At 44.3% G+C, this 14,751-nt stretch overlaps 1 protein-coding gene across 8 annotated transcripts in view; it reads left to right on the top strand.

Annotated features, from left to right (window-relative positions):
* LARGE1 (LARGE xylosyl- and glucuronyltransferase 1) overlaps positions 1–14,751 on the top strand; it is a 548,382-nt gene that overhangs the window by 294,415 nt on the left and 239,216 nt on the right. For all 8 annotated transcript variants that reach the window (XM_073900333.1, XM_073900329.1, XM_073900330.1 and 5 more), the window contains one exon: positions 12,014–12,185. In XM_073900333.1, coding sequence (XP_073756434.1) covers positions 12,014–12,185 — 172 coding nt within the window. The remainder of the gene's footprint in view (positions 1–12,013; positions 12,186–14,751) is intronic.

The following is a 14,751-nucleotide window of genomic DNA, read 5'->3' on the forward strand; positions in this document are numbered from 1 at the left end:
GCTCTTTCTCTCTCACTTGCTCTGCTCTCTCTCTCTTTCTCAAATAAATACGTAAAATCTTAAAAAAAAAAAAATTCATTGTAACGCTCTTTGGATCTACTTTCCAGTCTTCCCTTTCTGCTCTGTTTTGGTGTTAACAGTTTTCTTTGTAGCATCTTACTGGTCACTTGCAGTCTTGTAGATGTTGGGGAGACATTTGTGCTGGGAAGGTATGCGCCTCTTTTGCATTGACTGTGACTGTGTTGGAATGTTCTTTTGTGCTAAAAGTTTAAGCTCCATGTCTTAGTCACCTTTGCCTTTTCTGGTTGTACTAACTATTTCCAGATGCATTCAGTTGCTCCATCCCCAGGAATTCTGGTGAGACTTCATTTATAGCTTTCACTGCCTGATGATCATTTGAATATCTTATTTGAGTCAGTTTCCAGAATGATTTGAGGTTTTCAGAATGAGTCAAATCTGAGTTTTCATTCCAGCTCCTGTAATTCTTTAAAGACTGGGTGATTTCCTCGATGTCTACCTTTTAGGGTTATTGTGTGAGTTAAAAGATATTTATAAATTGCTTATAGTGTGTGTTACATAGTGCACATTCAAGAAATGCCATGTTGTTATCATAAATATAATAACACTCTTTCCCTTTTTATCTATGATCTCCTAAGAAATAGGAACATTCCACATTCACTGCTCTTTCCTTAGCGTCTAGTAGAGAGTTTGGCACACTCAATGAATGTTTAGATAAAGGAGTCACTTTCAGAATTAGGTGGGTTTTTTTTTTTTTTTGAAGGGGGATTTAGAGCATTAGGAATTCCTTTGATCAGTAACCAAATCCCCAAGTGGAAAGTACAGGCTTAATGGAATCATCTTGTGCAACGTACCATCTTCTGGAGTACTTTCTAAGGATCACATTCATTTCCCTTCTGCATTCTCCTGTATGATAAATCCTAAATCTAGACAAGTTAGACAGCTATCCTCAACACCTGTTTTCCTTGACAACCCTTCGTATAAGTAGTAAGGGCCTGTTATGAGAGGGAATGTCAGTATAACCACAGTCTAAGGCTTCATGGTCAAGGTGAAAATATTTTAAATTACAACAAGACTCCTGGCTAAAGTTTGTTAGATGTATTACAAATGCTGAGTAAAGGCACCATCTTTTCAGGGATGACCAGTGAAGGAGGGTGATTTCGGGCGTTAGCCAGGAGACATTCTCACCGCCATTGACAATGGGTCTTTTCCTTTGCATCTCCACTTTACCAGGAGAGTTTCACCTTCCATGTTTTGTGAGAGAGAACAATTTTTAAACCAACCAGAAATTAATTAAGTGGCACCTCTGGTTCACCCTCCTTTTTAACCCTCTTTACCTGCTTGGGGTTACCCTCCCATGCATTTAGAGTTAAATTGACCTGTGGGGTCACTGAAGCTGGGACCAGAGAGTGTCACCTCCAAAGGATTACAAAGCCCTCTGAAAATGAAAAGCACCTTATTAACGCAGAACAGCATGGTGCCTCATTAATTGTAGCCTCTCAGGCTGCCTTTTGGAAGGTTCTTGGCAAAGGAAGGAGTGGGAGAGAAGGAATGGGGGGAGGGGAGCATGGGTAAGTATTCCCCTAAAGTCTCTAGATGAAGTTGAGAACAGATAGCTGTAATTATTTTTAAGATTGTATTTATTTATTTGAGGGGGGGAGGAGAGGGAGAGAGAGTGCATGCATGAGCAGGGGGGCGGGGCAGACTCCCCGCTGAGCAGGGAGCCCCACATGGGGCTGGATCCCAGGACCCTGGGATCATGACCTAAGCCTAAGGCAGATGCCCAACCGACTGAGCCACCTAGGCGCCCCTGTAATCTTCTGTGATTAAACTGCCTTCTGAGTAAATTCAGGAAAAACCACTAGACACAGCAGATGCTAATACCTGGATTCAGGTATTTGGTTTATTTGTGTGTTTTTGTACACTTCTCAGGCTTGTGCCTAGCATGGTGTCATATAAGTAGAGCAAAGTTTCTGTAGAGCAAAGTTTCTCAACCATTAAAAATATTTATTATCACCTGCTCCCCAAGAGCCTATTTAGGTACATTTTTTTCCTAATTGCACCCCCCTCGCCCCTGTGAGATTTTAATAACAAATCATGGTAAAATCCAAGATTTTTTTTTTTTTTTGCCTCACAAGAAGCAATTTTGCCTTGTTAAGAATGCATGCTGAAATATAGTAACAGGGAAACAAATAAGAGGATTTTTTTTTTCCCTTGCACTTACTAGCAAAATGATTATCTCCATTTTTAGCACTTTTCAGCCGGAGTTGAGAGTGAGAGAGAGTGGGGGTGGGGTGGGGTGGGGCGGTGGGTTTTAGCTGGTTAGGCCTGGTCTCTGTAACTCCCAAATCCTGTGTTCTCTCAAGGTCACATTCTTGCTCTTAGACCACCCGTGACGACTTTCTGTATACACAGGCACAGAAACACATTTGAAGTCTGCAGATAAACAGGTGTTGACCAACACTGATAACACCACACCATCTCACTTAGAACTAGGGTGGTATCCGCAGAACCATTCTTTCCTTATCCCATCCCCCTACCACTTCCAGCCCCTGTTAACATAAACCGCCATCCTGAATGCTGTAATAATGCTTTTTGAAATAATTGGCTTTGTCTCTTTAAGCAGCCTTCTGGTGTTTGAAAGGATGAATGAATGATCAGTGAACGCAGCAGGTTCACCACCATCTCCCCAACCCCAGGAACAGTTCTCAGTAAGCATCGCTTGTGTACTTGTGTTGTTTTACTTTTGCAAAACTATTCATTGAGTGCCTTCTGTGTGTCAGAAACTGTGCTAAGTATACATCCATAAATACATACTGTGCCCTGTAATAAGAAGAATTGCAGCTTCTAAAAATATTAAGTCCAGGCTACGCAGGAGCTAATGCAATTTTCTCCTCAGTGCATTGAAAAATCTATTAGTTAAGAAGGCAGCTATATTTCTGGAAATTAAACCACTGTAACAGTCCAGTTCACAAATCAGAACTCCCAGTGCTTTGAAATGCTTCATTTCATAATGCGAAGTACCGAGGGATGTTCAGGCAATCCGTAAATGCTCCGGCGACCAATCCCCACAAGCTTCACGGAGCTAAATACAGAACGCCTCTTGTCAGGTGTGAGAGGTAGGGGTTTTGTTGCCACCGACCTGAGGAGGAATGTGTTTATAGATCCATGCTCACATTCCTCCTGCTTCATCCTACCTTTGTCATCACTCCAGAATTAATTATGTTTATGGAAGGTGGTTTCTCAGTAGATTTGTGACTAATGAGTATTTCAGGTGGAAGCCAGCTACCTTATTTTAGGCTGGAGTTGTAAGCTCTGAATAATGTTCATTGATGCTTGGTGTCGAACGCTTTCACCTGAAAAGACCAGCCTGGGGGCTCTTACAAGGTTCCCTTCCAGGCTTCCATTGTGGGTAGATGTGAAATATGTAACTCAGCTCTCCTGTTGATACGGTTCCTTAGAATTTCAGTCTCGCTGACCTGGTGTGGCTTTTATGGAAATGAGATTTCTAGGTTTAAAAAAGGACAGTCTGGAAACCTTCTTGGCTTCACAGACTAAACTGCCTATGAGGTATAGGGTTATCTAAACAATTCCTGATCTTCCATCAGCTCTTTCTCATATTAATCTTTGAGAAAGGTCTTCTCTCCCTGTACATCCAGCTGTGTCAAGTTCAGGTGGTACACTTGTTTTGGGCTCTCTCGTGTCTTGTTTCTGAACAGTAGTGAGCTGGTTGGTGATCCAGTGTAAATGAGTCAACCAATAAGACCTTGAGAGATACAGGGCTCACTGTGTCTCCTGAGTGTGTCCTAGGGTGTAGTCTGGGGGCAGTTGTTTTAGGACCACATGGGGCTGTGGCTGAGAATACAGATTTTTTTAAAATTTTTGAAATGTTTTTATTTAAATTCCAGTTAGTTAACATACAGTGTGATATGAATTTCAGGTGTACACTATAGTGATTCAGCACTTCCATGCATCACCTGGTGCTCATCACAGCAAGTGCCCTCCTTAATCCCCATCACCTGTTTCACCCATCCCCCCCACCTGCCCTCTGGTAAGCAGCAGTTTGTTCTCGATAGTTAAGAGTCTATTTCTTGGATTGCCAAACAAACAAACAAATAAAAGAATACAGATTTCTGTGCCCCGCCCCAGGCCTGATGGAATCCTAACCTCTGGGTGTGATCCTGGGAATCTGCATTTTCTCCCCCGTTATTAATTAATTAATTAATTTAGAGAATGTGAGTGGGGTGAGGGACAGAGGAAGAGGGAGAGAATCTCAAGCTGAATAGGGGAGCCTGACACAGTGCTCGATCTCATGAACCAGAGATCATGATCTGAGCTGAAATCAAGGGTCGAGTGCTTAACCAACTGAGCCACTCAGGTGCCTGAGAATCTGCATTTTCTCTAGGCATCCTCCAAGGTTCTGATGCTTCTGAGCTGTCTTCTGTTGATCTTTCCCCTCTGCAGGTTGCTAGAGTGTATTACAAGCAATTGAGGTCATGTCTCTTAGCTAGTGAAATCCTTCTTGTTTTCTTCCCACCATCTCTGGGACATCGTCCAGTGCTCTTTGGCATGGCATATAGTATTATCCAACATCTGACCCTTTCCTGCCTCTCCGTGTCTTACTCCATCATTTCTAACTCCAGGCTTTACCTAGGTGTATCAAACTATTGAAAACCCACACACAATTGTTTGTATCTCTGTGCCTTCACTGATAATAACGTCTCTCCTGCTTTCCTCTCAGTGTCTGAGAAACTCAATTTTCAACTCATTTTTTCAGACCAAATTTAAGGCTCATCTCCTCCAAACATCTCTAACTGGTTACTCCCCCTTCCCTCCTGACTCTCTCCTTTAATTGTATTACTGCTGCTATACATACACTTGGAATTCATCGTAATCCAGTTTATACCATTCTAGAATTACAGATGTGGTAACTGGTTTTGAAGATGTCCCCCAATAATCCCTGTCTACTAGTATCCACACTCTCATCCGGTCCCTAACCATGTTGCATAGGGCGGACCTGTAGAACCAAGAAGACTTTACAGAAATGACGCCATGTCATTTCTGAGGCCAAGCCGTAAAAGACACCCTAGTTTCTCTCTTGCTCTCTCTTGATCACTCCCTCTGGGAGAAGCCAACTTCCATGTTGTAAAGACATTCAAGCTGCCCTACCAGCTGGTCCGTGTGGCAAGGAGCTAAGGCTTCCTCTGGAGAGACGGCATCAACTGCCACGTGTGTATGAGGGAGCCATTTTAGAAGGAGATCCCAAGCATCCAGATGTCTGCAGCTTCAACTGACATCTTGACTACAACCTCATGAGAAGTCCTGAGCTAGACCCACCCAGCTTATGTGCTCCCAAATCCCTGACACCAAAACTGTGAGATAATACATATTACTGTTTTAAGCTGCTATGTTTTGAGGTAGCTTGTTATGCAGGAATGGATAATGAATATCCAGCAGACCATAGACTCCTCAGGAGCATTAGCTATGTTTTATTCATCATAGACTCTGGTCCCTAGCCTCTCCTTGGTACCTGGCCCACATTAAGTGTTCTAGAAATGCTTATTTAAACAATCCCAACTGAGCTAAAGTGGATTTTCTCACAAGGGTAAATACAAATGCATGTGACTCTATCTTGTAGATGTTAATCTCATCTTTTCTGTTGCTTTAAATATCTTTGTAATATTAACAATGAACAACAATAGCCAGTACATAGCACCATAATTCTCACAATCCTCCGGAGTATGCACTGTAAAGATGCCCATTTTACAGAGGAGAAAAGTGAGGTATGTGGAGGTTTCAGGACTTGCCCGAAGTGACCCAGCCTAGTGAGTGGCAGAGCCAGGATTCAGACCCAGGCAGGCAGACTCCAGAGTGCACACTGTGAATTGGCTTAAAAGCTTGCATTTTAAAAATTGAGCCCTTACCATGAGGCAGGCACTATGCGGGGCCCCCGTACTTCTCCTGCCTCACTGGATGTGTTCCCAAACCTTCAGTGATATGTGTCATTTTCTGTACGCTATGGGTGACGAGGTGGAGGCTTTGAGAAATGAGCTTGCCAGTGTGTTGGTGGAGCTGGGTTTGGAATGTGGCCAGTCAGACCCCTGAGCTCAAGCCTGTCCCACGGCCCTCCTCCATGCCGCCTCCCAGAGTCCCCGCCTCATCCGAGCTCCTCCTCCTTTCTTAACAATTACATGTTGAACATACAAGTTGGTTGCCAAGACGACCACTCAGAAACAACATAAAAGGCAAATGACTTTTCGAACATTCTGTAGCAAGGACAACTTCTTTTTTAATTTTTAAAAATGTGTCAAGGTGATTTGTAATCCACAGGAAAATGTTGATATGGGTGAGAAATCTATTTTGAGCAATAAATATTTCCAGGATGATGAAGGAAAGCTTACAGACTATAAATAAAATAACTCCCTAGGAAGAGAGCAGGATATGCTACTAATATTCCTATTATACAGATGAGAAAATTCAGGCCCAGAGAGACTCGGAAGCCAGGAATACCCAACTCCGAGGCCTTTGTACCTAATTGCCATGAAAAGCTGCTTCCTGGTGAAAGAAGGTTTGGATGGAGACGGGCTCAGTTATGACGGGCTCCCCCAGGAGCCAAGGGGGGTGGGGAGCATGCCTGGGACCAGGGGCAGTGGGAAGGTAGGAGAGAGAGACACATCTCGTCATTTCCCCCATGGTTCAGGCTGGGGACTGAGAGATGGGATAAGGAAGGGCTTGGGTCCTCATTCCCTAAACTTCATGCAGTGGGGTAGTAGCACCTGAGCTGTAGACTCGGGGCCTGGCGGGGGCGGGGGTGGTCGCTGAAGTAGTCAGCAGAATGCTCTTAACGAAATGCCTGGCACCCAGGAGGCACTCAGGAAATGCTAGACAGTATTTTCTATTGTTCTCATTACTGGGGCATCCCGGTGCCTCTTGAAAGTCAACATCTTCAAGAAGAAATGCGCACCATTCCTTAATAAAACCAGCCCTTCTTCCTGTCTTTGCCTTGTCTACTAGAGGTGGGAAACCTGGCATAATGTTGAGACATCACCTTCCTTCACACCCTTCCATGCTCATGTTACTACCCTGGCCAGGTATTCTGAGTAACTTCTCTGTGGACCACCCAGCATCAGTTGAACCCTAAAATCTCCTGCAGCACTTCATAGAAACTCCCCTTGGGGTCTGTCTGCCAAGGAACTGGCAGTTTGGGGAAGATGACTTTTCCCTTGGGAGCATCCCCTGCTCCCTACTCTGCAAAGAAACCCTTAAAACCTGGGATTGCTTACGCTCCTTTGTGTTAGTCGGTTTTTCTTCCCAAAACCAAAGGTATACAGTCCAACGTGGAGATCTACCAGAGGAGGCTTTGAGTTTCCAAGATCTCAGTTTGTGATTTTGTTAATCTATGTAGGAGGAACACCTGGGTGGTGCAGTTGGTTAAGCCCTGACTCGGTTTCAGCTCAGGTCATGACCTCAGAGCCATGAGATTGAGCCCCACGTCGAGCTTCGTGTCAGCGGGGAGTCTGCTTAAGAGTCTCTCTCCCTCTCCCTCCCTCCCTTCCTCCCTTTCTTTCTCTAAAATAAGTAAATAATCGTTAAAAAAAAAAAATTCTGTGACACCTGGGTGGCTCAGTTGGTTGAGCATCCGACTCTTGATTTTGGCTCAGGTCAAGGTCTTGGGGTCATGGGATCGAGTCCCCACTCAGACCCCACACTCAGTCTGCTTGTCCCTCTCCATCTGCCCCTCCTCTATCTCTGTCTCTCTGTCTCTCAAATAAATAAATAAAATAAAAATCTTAAAAAAATAATCTAGGAGTATAGGGAGAGGTGATGAGCGACTTCTTTTCCTCCGACAAACCATCTTCCCCTTTACTATCAAAGGTAGCATCATTTCCTACTCTTATCAGACTCAACATCCCGAATCATCTGAGCCTGCATAGTGCTGACAGACCTTCACTGAGAGAAGTCAAGTGGCCTTTGCAGAGGCCAGCTGGGCGCCCAGCATCAGGCTGGATGCTTTGCCATTCTCCCAGTAGTATTGCAAAGTGAGTGTTCCAAGCCCCCATTTTGCAGATGAGAAAACAAAGCCTCATAGAGGCAAAATGATGGAACTGGTGCTAAAGCGTAGGCATTGGGGCTCGACAAGGCACGCCTCTCCCGTTGCACCAGACCGACCCTGGGCTACAGCAGTTAGGGATGTTTCTGCTGCTGGTTGCAGAAAACGTCAAAGGTAGGATTTAAACCCAGGCCTGGTCAGCTCTGCAGTCATACACGTTCATCAAACATGTTTTGAGTAATGACTATGTTGTTACTACAGCAAAAATGACATCGTCACTGCTTCAGGGAGTTCCAGCCCAGAGCTGGCGAGAGACATGGAAAATTAGACACAGCATGAGAGCGTGCTGTGCTAGAGGAAGGGAGGCAGCTTGCTCAGGGAGCCCCTGCCCAGCCTGGGGCCCCGGGGAGGTGGTGACGGGGGGCGGGGGGGTGTCTTCTAAGCTGAGGCTCGAAAGAAGAGCAGGATTAGACTAAGGCAGAGGTGGGGGACACATTATATTGTACTTCTAAGAGAGAGGGCCATTTATAATAAATGTATCTGCTTCTTACCATACGTTCTTTACCCCCATAGTTTCCTCGGTTTTCTTTCTGGGGTTTTCTCTCTGAATACAAACTCATCCGAATGCTTCCTTTACCTCTAATTGAACACTCTGACTTAATTGATTATGTATTAAGTCGGGGACTTGGGGCGACATTCCGGCCTGGGCTCATGTTGAGATTAATTTATTCCTGTCGTCCTACTGTTCGGTGATGCATCTGAGTCCCTCACATGTGTGTTAAAAATAAATCTGAGAGTCAGGGCAATCTAATTAGATGGCTCAACCCAACGCTCTGGTGTTCAGTCTTCACCAAGCTCTCCTGCTTTGATGGTAACCAAAATAGATGAATAAGTTAATCAAAGGTCTGATTAAATAGCACAGCTCTGCCGCGTGGACCTATGATTGCCAAGCTTCAGTTCAGGCACATCCTCAGGGGAGAGGAGCAGCTGAGCCGAGTTCCAAAGGCTGGAGCTTTCATGAGGGAAGAGTTTTTTAAAGCCCACTGGAGGCCCTTAACTCGAGGAGCCCCCAGCCCTCAGATCTAAGCTGATGGCGAGTCAGGATGCTAGCTCGAAAGGAAGGATGATGTGGCTTGGGGAAGGAAGGCAAACCTTCCCTTGGCCGATTCTGACTATCGCTTTGCATCTTACCCACTGAGGGGTTGTAGACAGATCACTCACCTTCCTGTGCCATTTGCCCATCTACCCACCTGTCCATCCTTCCGTTCGCCCACCCGCCCACCTCTCAGATAGCATGGTGCATCAGTTCAGCAGAAGGCCTTGAGCTGTGGTTTTGCCATCATTCGTTCAGTTTGGTGACAGGTTGAGATCACGTTCCCTCTGCATCCAGTTGGGTTTGTACGGAGGGGCGCTCCAGCGGGAGAGGGGTGGGCAGGAGGGGAGAGAGGCTGAGTGAGAGGCCTCTCCCTGCTCTGGCCCGTGAAATTGCCACAAGTTGGCTGTGGCCCTCCACCGAAGTTCACGGCTCCTGCCTCGTGGTTTATTCATATGTCTTCCCAGGTGCAACACGGTTCCTTGCTGCTGGCCCTAAATTATGCATCCGTTTCAGTCAATAGTTCTTTTATTATCCCATTTTCCTCGGATCACCCACTTTGAGTGTGCTGTTTCCACCCACCCCCGACTGATACATACAACACATAGTACAAGTAACTGCCTTTCATAGACGACAGAAACTCAGAAAGTCCGGGTGAACTTGTCCAAGGTGACGCAGCCATTAAGTGACCCCGGAATCTGAATCCACCTCTGCCTGACTCCAGAACCCAAGGTTTAACACTGTGCCACACCCCCTTCAGTATGAAGCAAACACTTAACACACTGAGGGGGAGTCAGGAGAAGGGTGGGAGCTTCTGTGGGCCGAACCCTCGCGTCCTTCCATCTCCTTTGATTTTTCCACAAGCCATGCAATGGAAGCATCGTCTCCTTTTTATAGGGAAAGAAACGGGGGCTTAGAGAGACCAATGCCTTGTATGGGGCTGGGGTTCAGATTTTGGCTTTTGTCTCTGCTTTCCTTCCTCCTTGCTGCCCAGGAACACGGTAATGAGGACAACAGACAGAGTTCAAGGTTCTTCCCTGAGACTGACATGTGATGAACAGTTTTGTCCACCGGTTTATGTTTTTTCTCCCCCCACACCAGTCAAAGTTGCACATGTATTGACGTATTGAGAGGATAAGGAGTAGCTGACATGGTATTTTCAAATAAATACCATTTCATCTTCAATAAACTGAAGACGAACACAGAAGATGGAGTGGATTTGAGGGACGGGCTGGATCGTGTGAGTTACCACGGGCGTCCTTTGTCATAGCTTTCCTAAGGCAGTGTCTGTGTCCCTGTTTTCCCGCCATCACCAATATTGGTGTGTTTAAAAAGAATGTAGTGCTTAGTTTTTCTTTACAATGATAGTAGTTGCTCATTTTAAAAAGTTAAAAGTACGATAAAATACATATGTGTGGTGTGTGGGTGTATACATATCTATTTATCTAGAGGAGGGACCCATCGTCCCCAAATGACCACTATTAGTATTATGATTCCATGCTTCCGTTTCTTCTTTCTCAGCATGAAATTTGGACGGATGTGTTTTCGTGTTGTTTGATTGTACGTAGAGGTTATTAAGCAAAAGAAATTTTAGAACTTACCTTTTTTCTTTTAACGTCACGTGCGAGATTTTTTTTTTTTTTTTGTGCATCCTAATCTAGATTGCTTATAGCTCTAGATTGCTCATGCTATCGGATTTAAAAAAGCATGTTTTAATTAACTGTCCAGTTTCGGGGCATTTGGATTGTTTTGTTTATAACATGGTGATGAACATCTCTGGGAATAAAACTGCTTTCCTGTTTTTAAATGTGACTTTGTTTAGAACCATGTCCCCAGAATGGAATTATAAGGACAAAAGCGGTGAACGTTTTTTGGAATCTCAACAAGGCGGCCACATTTTCCGCTGAAGGGTTCCGTTATCAGTGTCAACTTCTTGAAAATAAGTGTGCTTTGGCTTGGATGGATGGCAGCTCTCTGGGGCAGCCAGGATGGAGTCCGTACCCGTGGTTACTTTCGTACATGACCTGTTCCTCTGAGAGCTTTCAGCACCCTAGTATTATGTATTATTTTCAGCCTTGCCTTTGGGTACCAAGGGGTACCGAGATGTGTGACTTGCTGACAGATGTACCCACTTGTGGGACCTTTGTTGTCCTACTACATCGTGGATTTCAGTGCTGACTCTCCGTAGGCTGCTCATTACTGTCTGTGGGTGTGTCTTCTCTTGTTCCCCAGGGAAGAGTGTTGCGTAGCTTCTGACCAAGTCCTTTTTGTGTGCTTGAGAACCAGGAGACAGAGCAACACTAATTGCTTCAATTACAGCTCAAAAAAAAAAAAAAAAAGAAAAAGAAATAGATGAGCATAAGCTTGAACGAGGCCACTAAGGTAGCAATCTTTAATGACAAACAGAATATGATTGAAAGAAACAGATCTACCTTGGAACAATTCGATACTGTTTGCAAAAAAAAAAAAATAATGGAGTATGATCCAATTTTTATACTTTTATTCTTTTGTAACATAGTCTTCCTTTCTCCAGTGAGCCTATATAATTTCTATAAGAAAAATTTTATTTAAAAAAATCTGAGCATAGCGTTTGCAAATAATAGTTATTTCATAAATACTGCTTTTCCTGTCCTGTGATTCAGATGCATTTTCTTCCAATAAACTTCACATGCCAAACCATAAATTACATAAACAAATCTTTAAGAAAATATTCATTTACTCAGCAAATTTTTATTGAATGCTTTTTTATGTTCCAGGCACTGTTTATAATGTTTATGCAAAAAAAATGAATGTAATAATTCTTTTTTTTTTTTTTTTTCCTTTTTTCTACTCCTCTTCCCTGCCTGGTGTAGTCTGAAGTGTCCTGGATCCCCAACAAACACTACTCTGGCATTTATGGTCTGATGAAGCTCGTCCTGACCAAGACTCTTCCTGCCAACCTGGAGAGGGTCATTGTCCTTGACACAGATATCACCTTTGCGACCGACATTGCAGAGCTATGGGCCGTGTTCCACAAATTCAAAGGTAATTGTAGCCACATTTTCCTGGTATTTTTGAAGGTGTTGTCATGCCAAGAAGAGTGATTGTATTTTTTTTTTTAATGTGAGGCCCGCATTTAATGAGGTCATGCTGATGAAATGGACAAGGAGTTACAAATCTAGTTAAGTATCAACTCTACTGGCATTTGAAGCATGTTCTAATCAAACTGGAATTGGTTTGTGTTTCTTTAGTAAATGAAGAGGTCATGTTGGTGTTTATAGGAAGAACCCAATTTAGGATGCTTTGTAAGAGATAAATGTCAGATGTGTATATTTTGTATGCAAGTAATTGAGTGTTGACTTACCTGCATTTATCAGTTTTGGGTTTTTTTTTTTAATCAAATGATGCTTTGATTGCTGAGAAAGGCCTTTGAGTTGGTGGAGATGGGTATTGATTATAGTGTTGGAAAATGTTCTTACGGCTTTTGCTTTCATTAATGTTGTGGTTTATCACTTTAAGGAGGTATATAAGTTTGACTTTATAAGACATTCCTTCTTGTCTGGTTAGTTTTTTCTTAGCCATCACTGTAGTTCTTGTCACTGCCTCAAGGTGTATGAGGTTATGTGGTGGGGAATTGTGAGCCCAGTAGGTGTTACTTGACTCTGGCATGGATGCATGGGAGAAGTGACAAGTTAGCACAAATCTTGGGCTTTTATTTTAATCCCCCTTCCAGATGTCTTCCTTAAAATTGCATTCTTACAAGTTCTTCTCTATATTAGACAAATCCAATGAGAGATAAATTTGGGAGTGAGTTTTTTTTCTTTATTTCTTAGTTTTCTTTTTAAAATTGCATTCTGGCTTCCGTGTTTAAAATCTCTCCTCCTGCTTCTCTGTAGCTCCTTATCCTATGAAGGTGAAATACTACTCAGTGATCTAAAATCACCGCATTTTCATAAATCACAGGATATTCCAGTTGGTGTCTGTTTCCATTCATGGACAGAAGAGTAAATTCCTCACCTACTGCAGTCTCTGCCTGCTTCTTTTAGCGGGGTGGGAGGTGGGAGGGGACTCTTACTCTAGGCTAATTGGAAAAAAAGTCCTCAGTGTATCATGGGGAGACACTCTGACACTCAGGCTCTTTCCTTTGTCAGGATCAAGACTTACTTTCCTTACCCGTGTCAGGAATGACACTAAGAAAGACGTCATTCAACAAAGATGTTGAAACTGAGTGTGTCTCAGCTCTGGTCTCTTCTTCATAGAATGTTGGGATCTGTCCTTTTCAAGTCACAAGAAAATTGAAGCTTGAAGGCATGCAGGGTTGAGACCAGAGTTGAGACCAGAATGCACATACATATGCTTCTGTGTGCATCTCTTCTCAAGTTCCCCCATCATTTCTGCTTGTTTTTCTGACTGCATTGAACTCCTTGGGGACAGGTTTTTTGTTTTCTCTTTTTTTAATTGCGGGGAGGGGCAGAGGGAGAGCGAGAATCCCAGGCAGATTCCATGCCCAGCACAGAGCCCGACGTGGGGCTCGATCCCATGACCTTGAGATCATGACCTGAGCCGAAGTCAGGAGTCAAACGCTTAACTGACTGAGCCACCCAGGCACCGCTGGGCAACAGTTTTTAAAAAATAATTCTGTGACACTCACATTTTCACACTTATGTCCAGTATTCAGTGATGTGTTTATTCAGCAGACGTTTATTGCATCTCTACTGGGTGTCGCTGGTATGCTGGGCTCTGGAAATAAAGAGATGAGCAAGAATGAGAGTTACCACCTCTCCTGGAGGGGATCGGAGAAGGCAGCTGGGAGGGCATCACAGGGGAGGTGGTCATCGTGCTCTGACTTGCTGGAGAGGCGAAGTGGCTGTGTGCGGTGAGTGCCCACATTCCCCTTTTGGAGTAAAGGACTTTGACTCCAGTTCCTGGGAGTGCAGCCCTGCAGATGGCCCCCAGCCATCAGCCCCTTGGGGTAGGGCCACAGGTGAAGAGTCACATGCCTCTGGCCACGGGGCCTTCCTGGGGAATGTGGAATCTTGCAGGGTCTGCTGTGACAACCCAGTCACAGCTGGATTTCTCCCTCTGCCTGTCCTCTCACCTTCCCTTTTCAGATGCCTTTCCCAAGACCACTCCCTAAATTAACCTCTTGCACGCTGACTTCCATATCAGAGTCCTTTTCCCCAGAAACGCAACCTGCAATATGCATTTAAAGCTACAAGTCTCTCTTGGAGAAGTGTAACCCAGCAAACTCCCTGGAACAGTTGGTCACTAATTGTAGTGTTGTAGCTGGGAAATCCCATTTATTCTGTCCCAGCTAGGACCTGCCGGAGTGCTGGTGGGGTTCTGAAGCCAATAACAACAATAGTATAATCGTGGTGTTAAATCCCCCATATCATCTGTGGAAGGGGAGGCTCCCAAGGTGCTTGCTGGCCCAAGGATTGGGATCCTGGGGCAGAGCAGAGTATATGGGCCAAGGTCGGGACAGGGATGGGAGCACTTGAATGCAAGGAACTGAGTTAATGGGCTGCGTTTTATTTGTTCGTGCTCGTGTTGGTTTATTTCTAGCACTTGTTAGGCCCCTGCTGTGCAGAAGAATGTATTAGATGCTACT

Source organism: Callorhinus ursinus, unplaced genomic scaffold, assembly GCF_003265705.2.
Source record: "Callorhinus ursinus isolate GAN/ISIS: 27379988/994484 unplaced genomic scaffold, GSC_fseal_2.0 scaffold14, whole genome shotgun sequence".
NCBI lineage: Eukaryota > Metazoa > Chordata > Mammalia > Carnivora > Otariidae > Callorhinus > Callorhinus ursinus.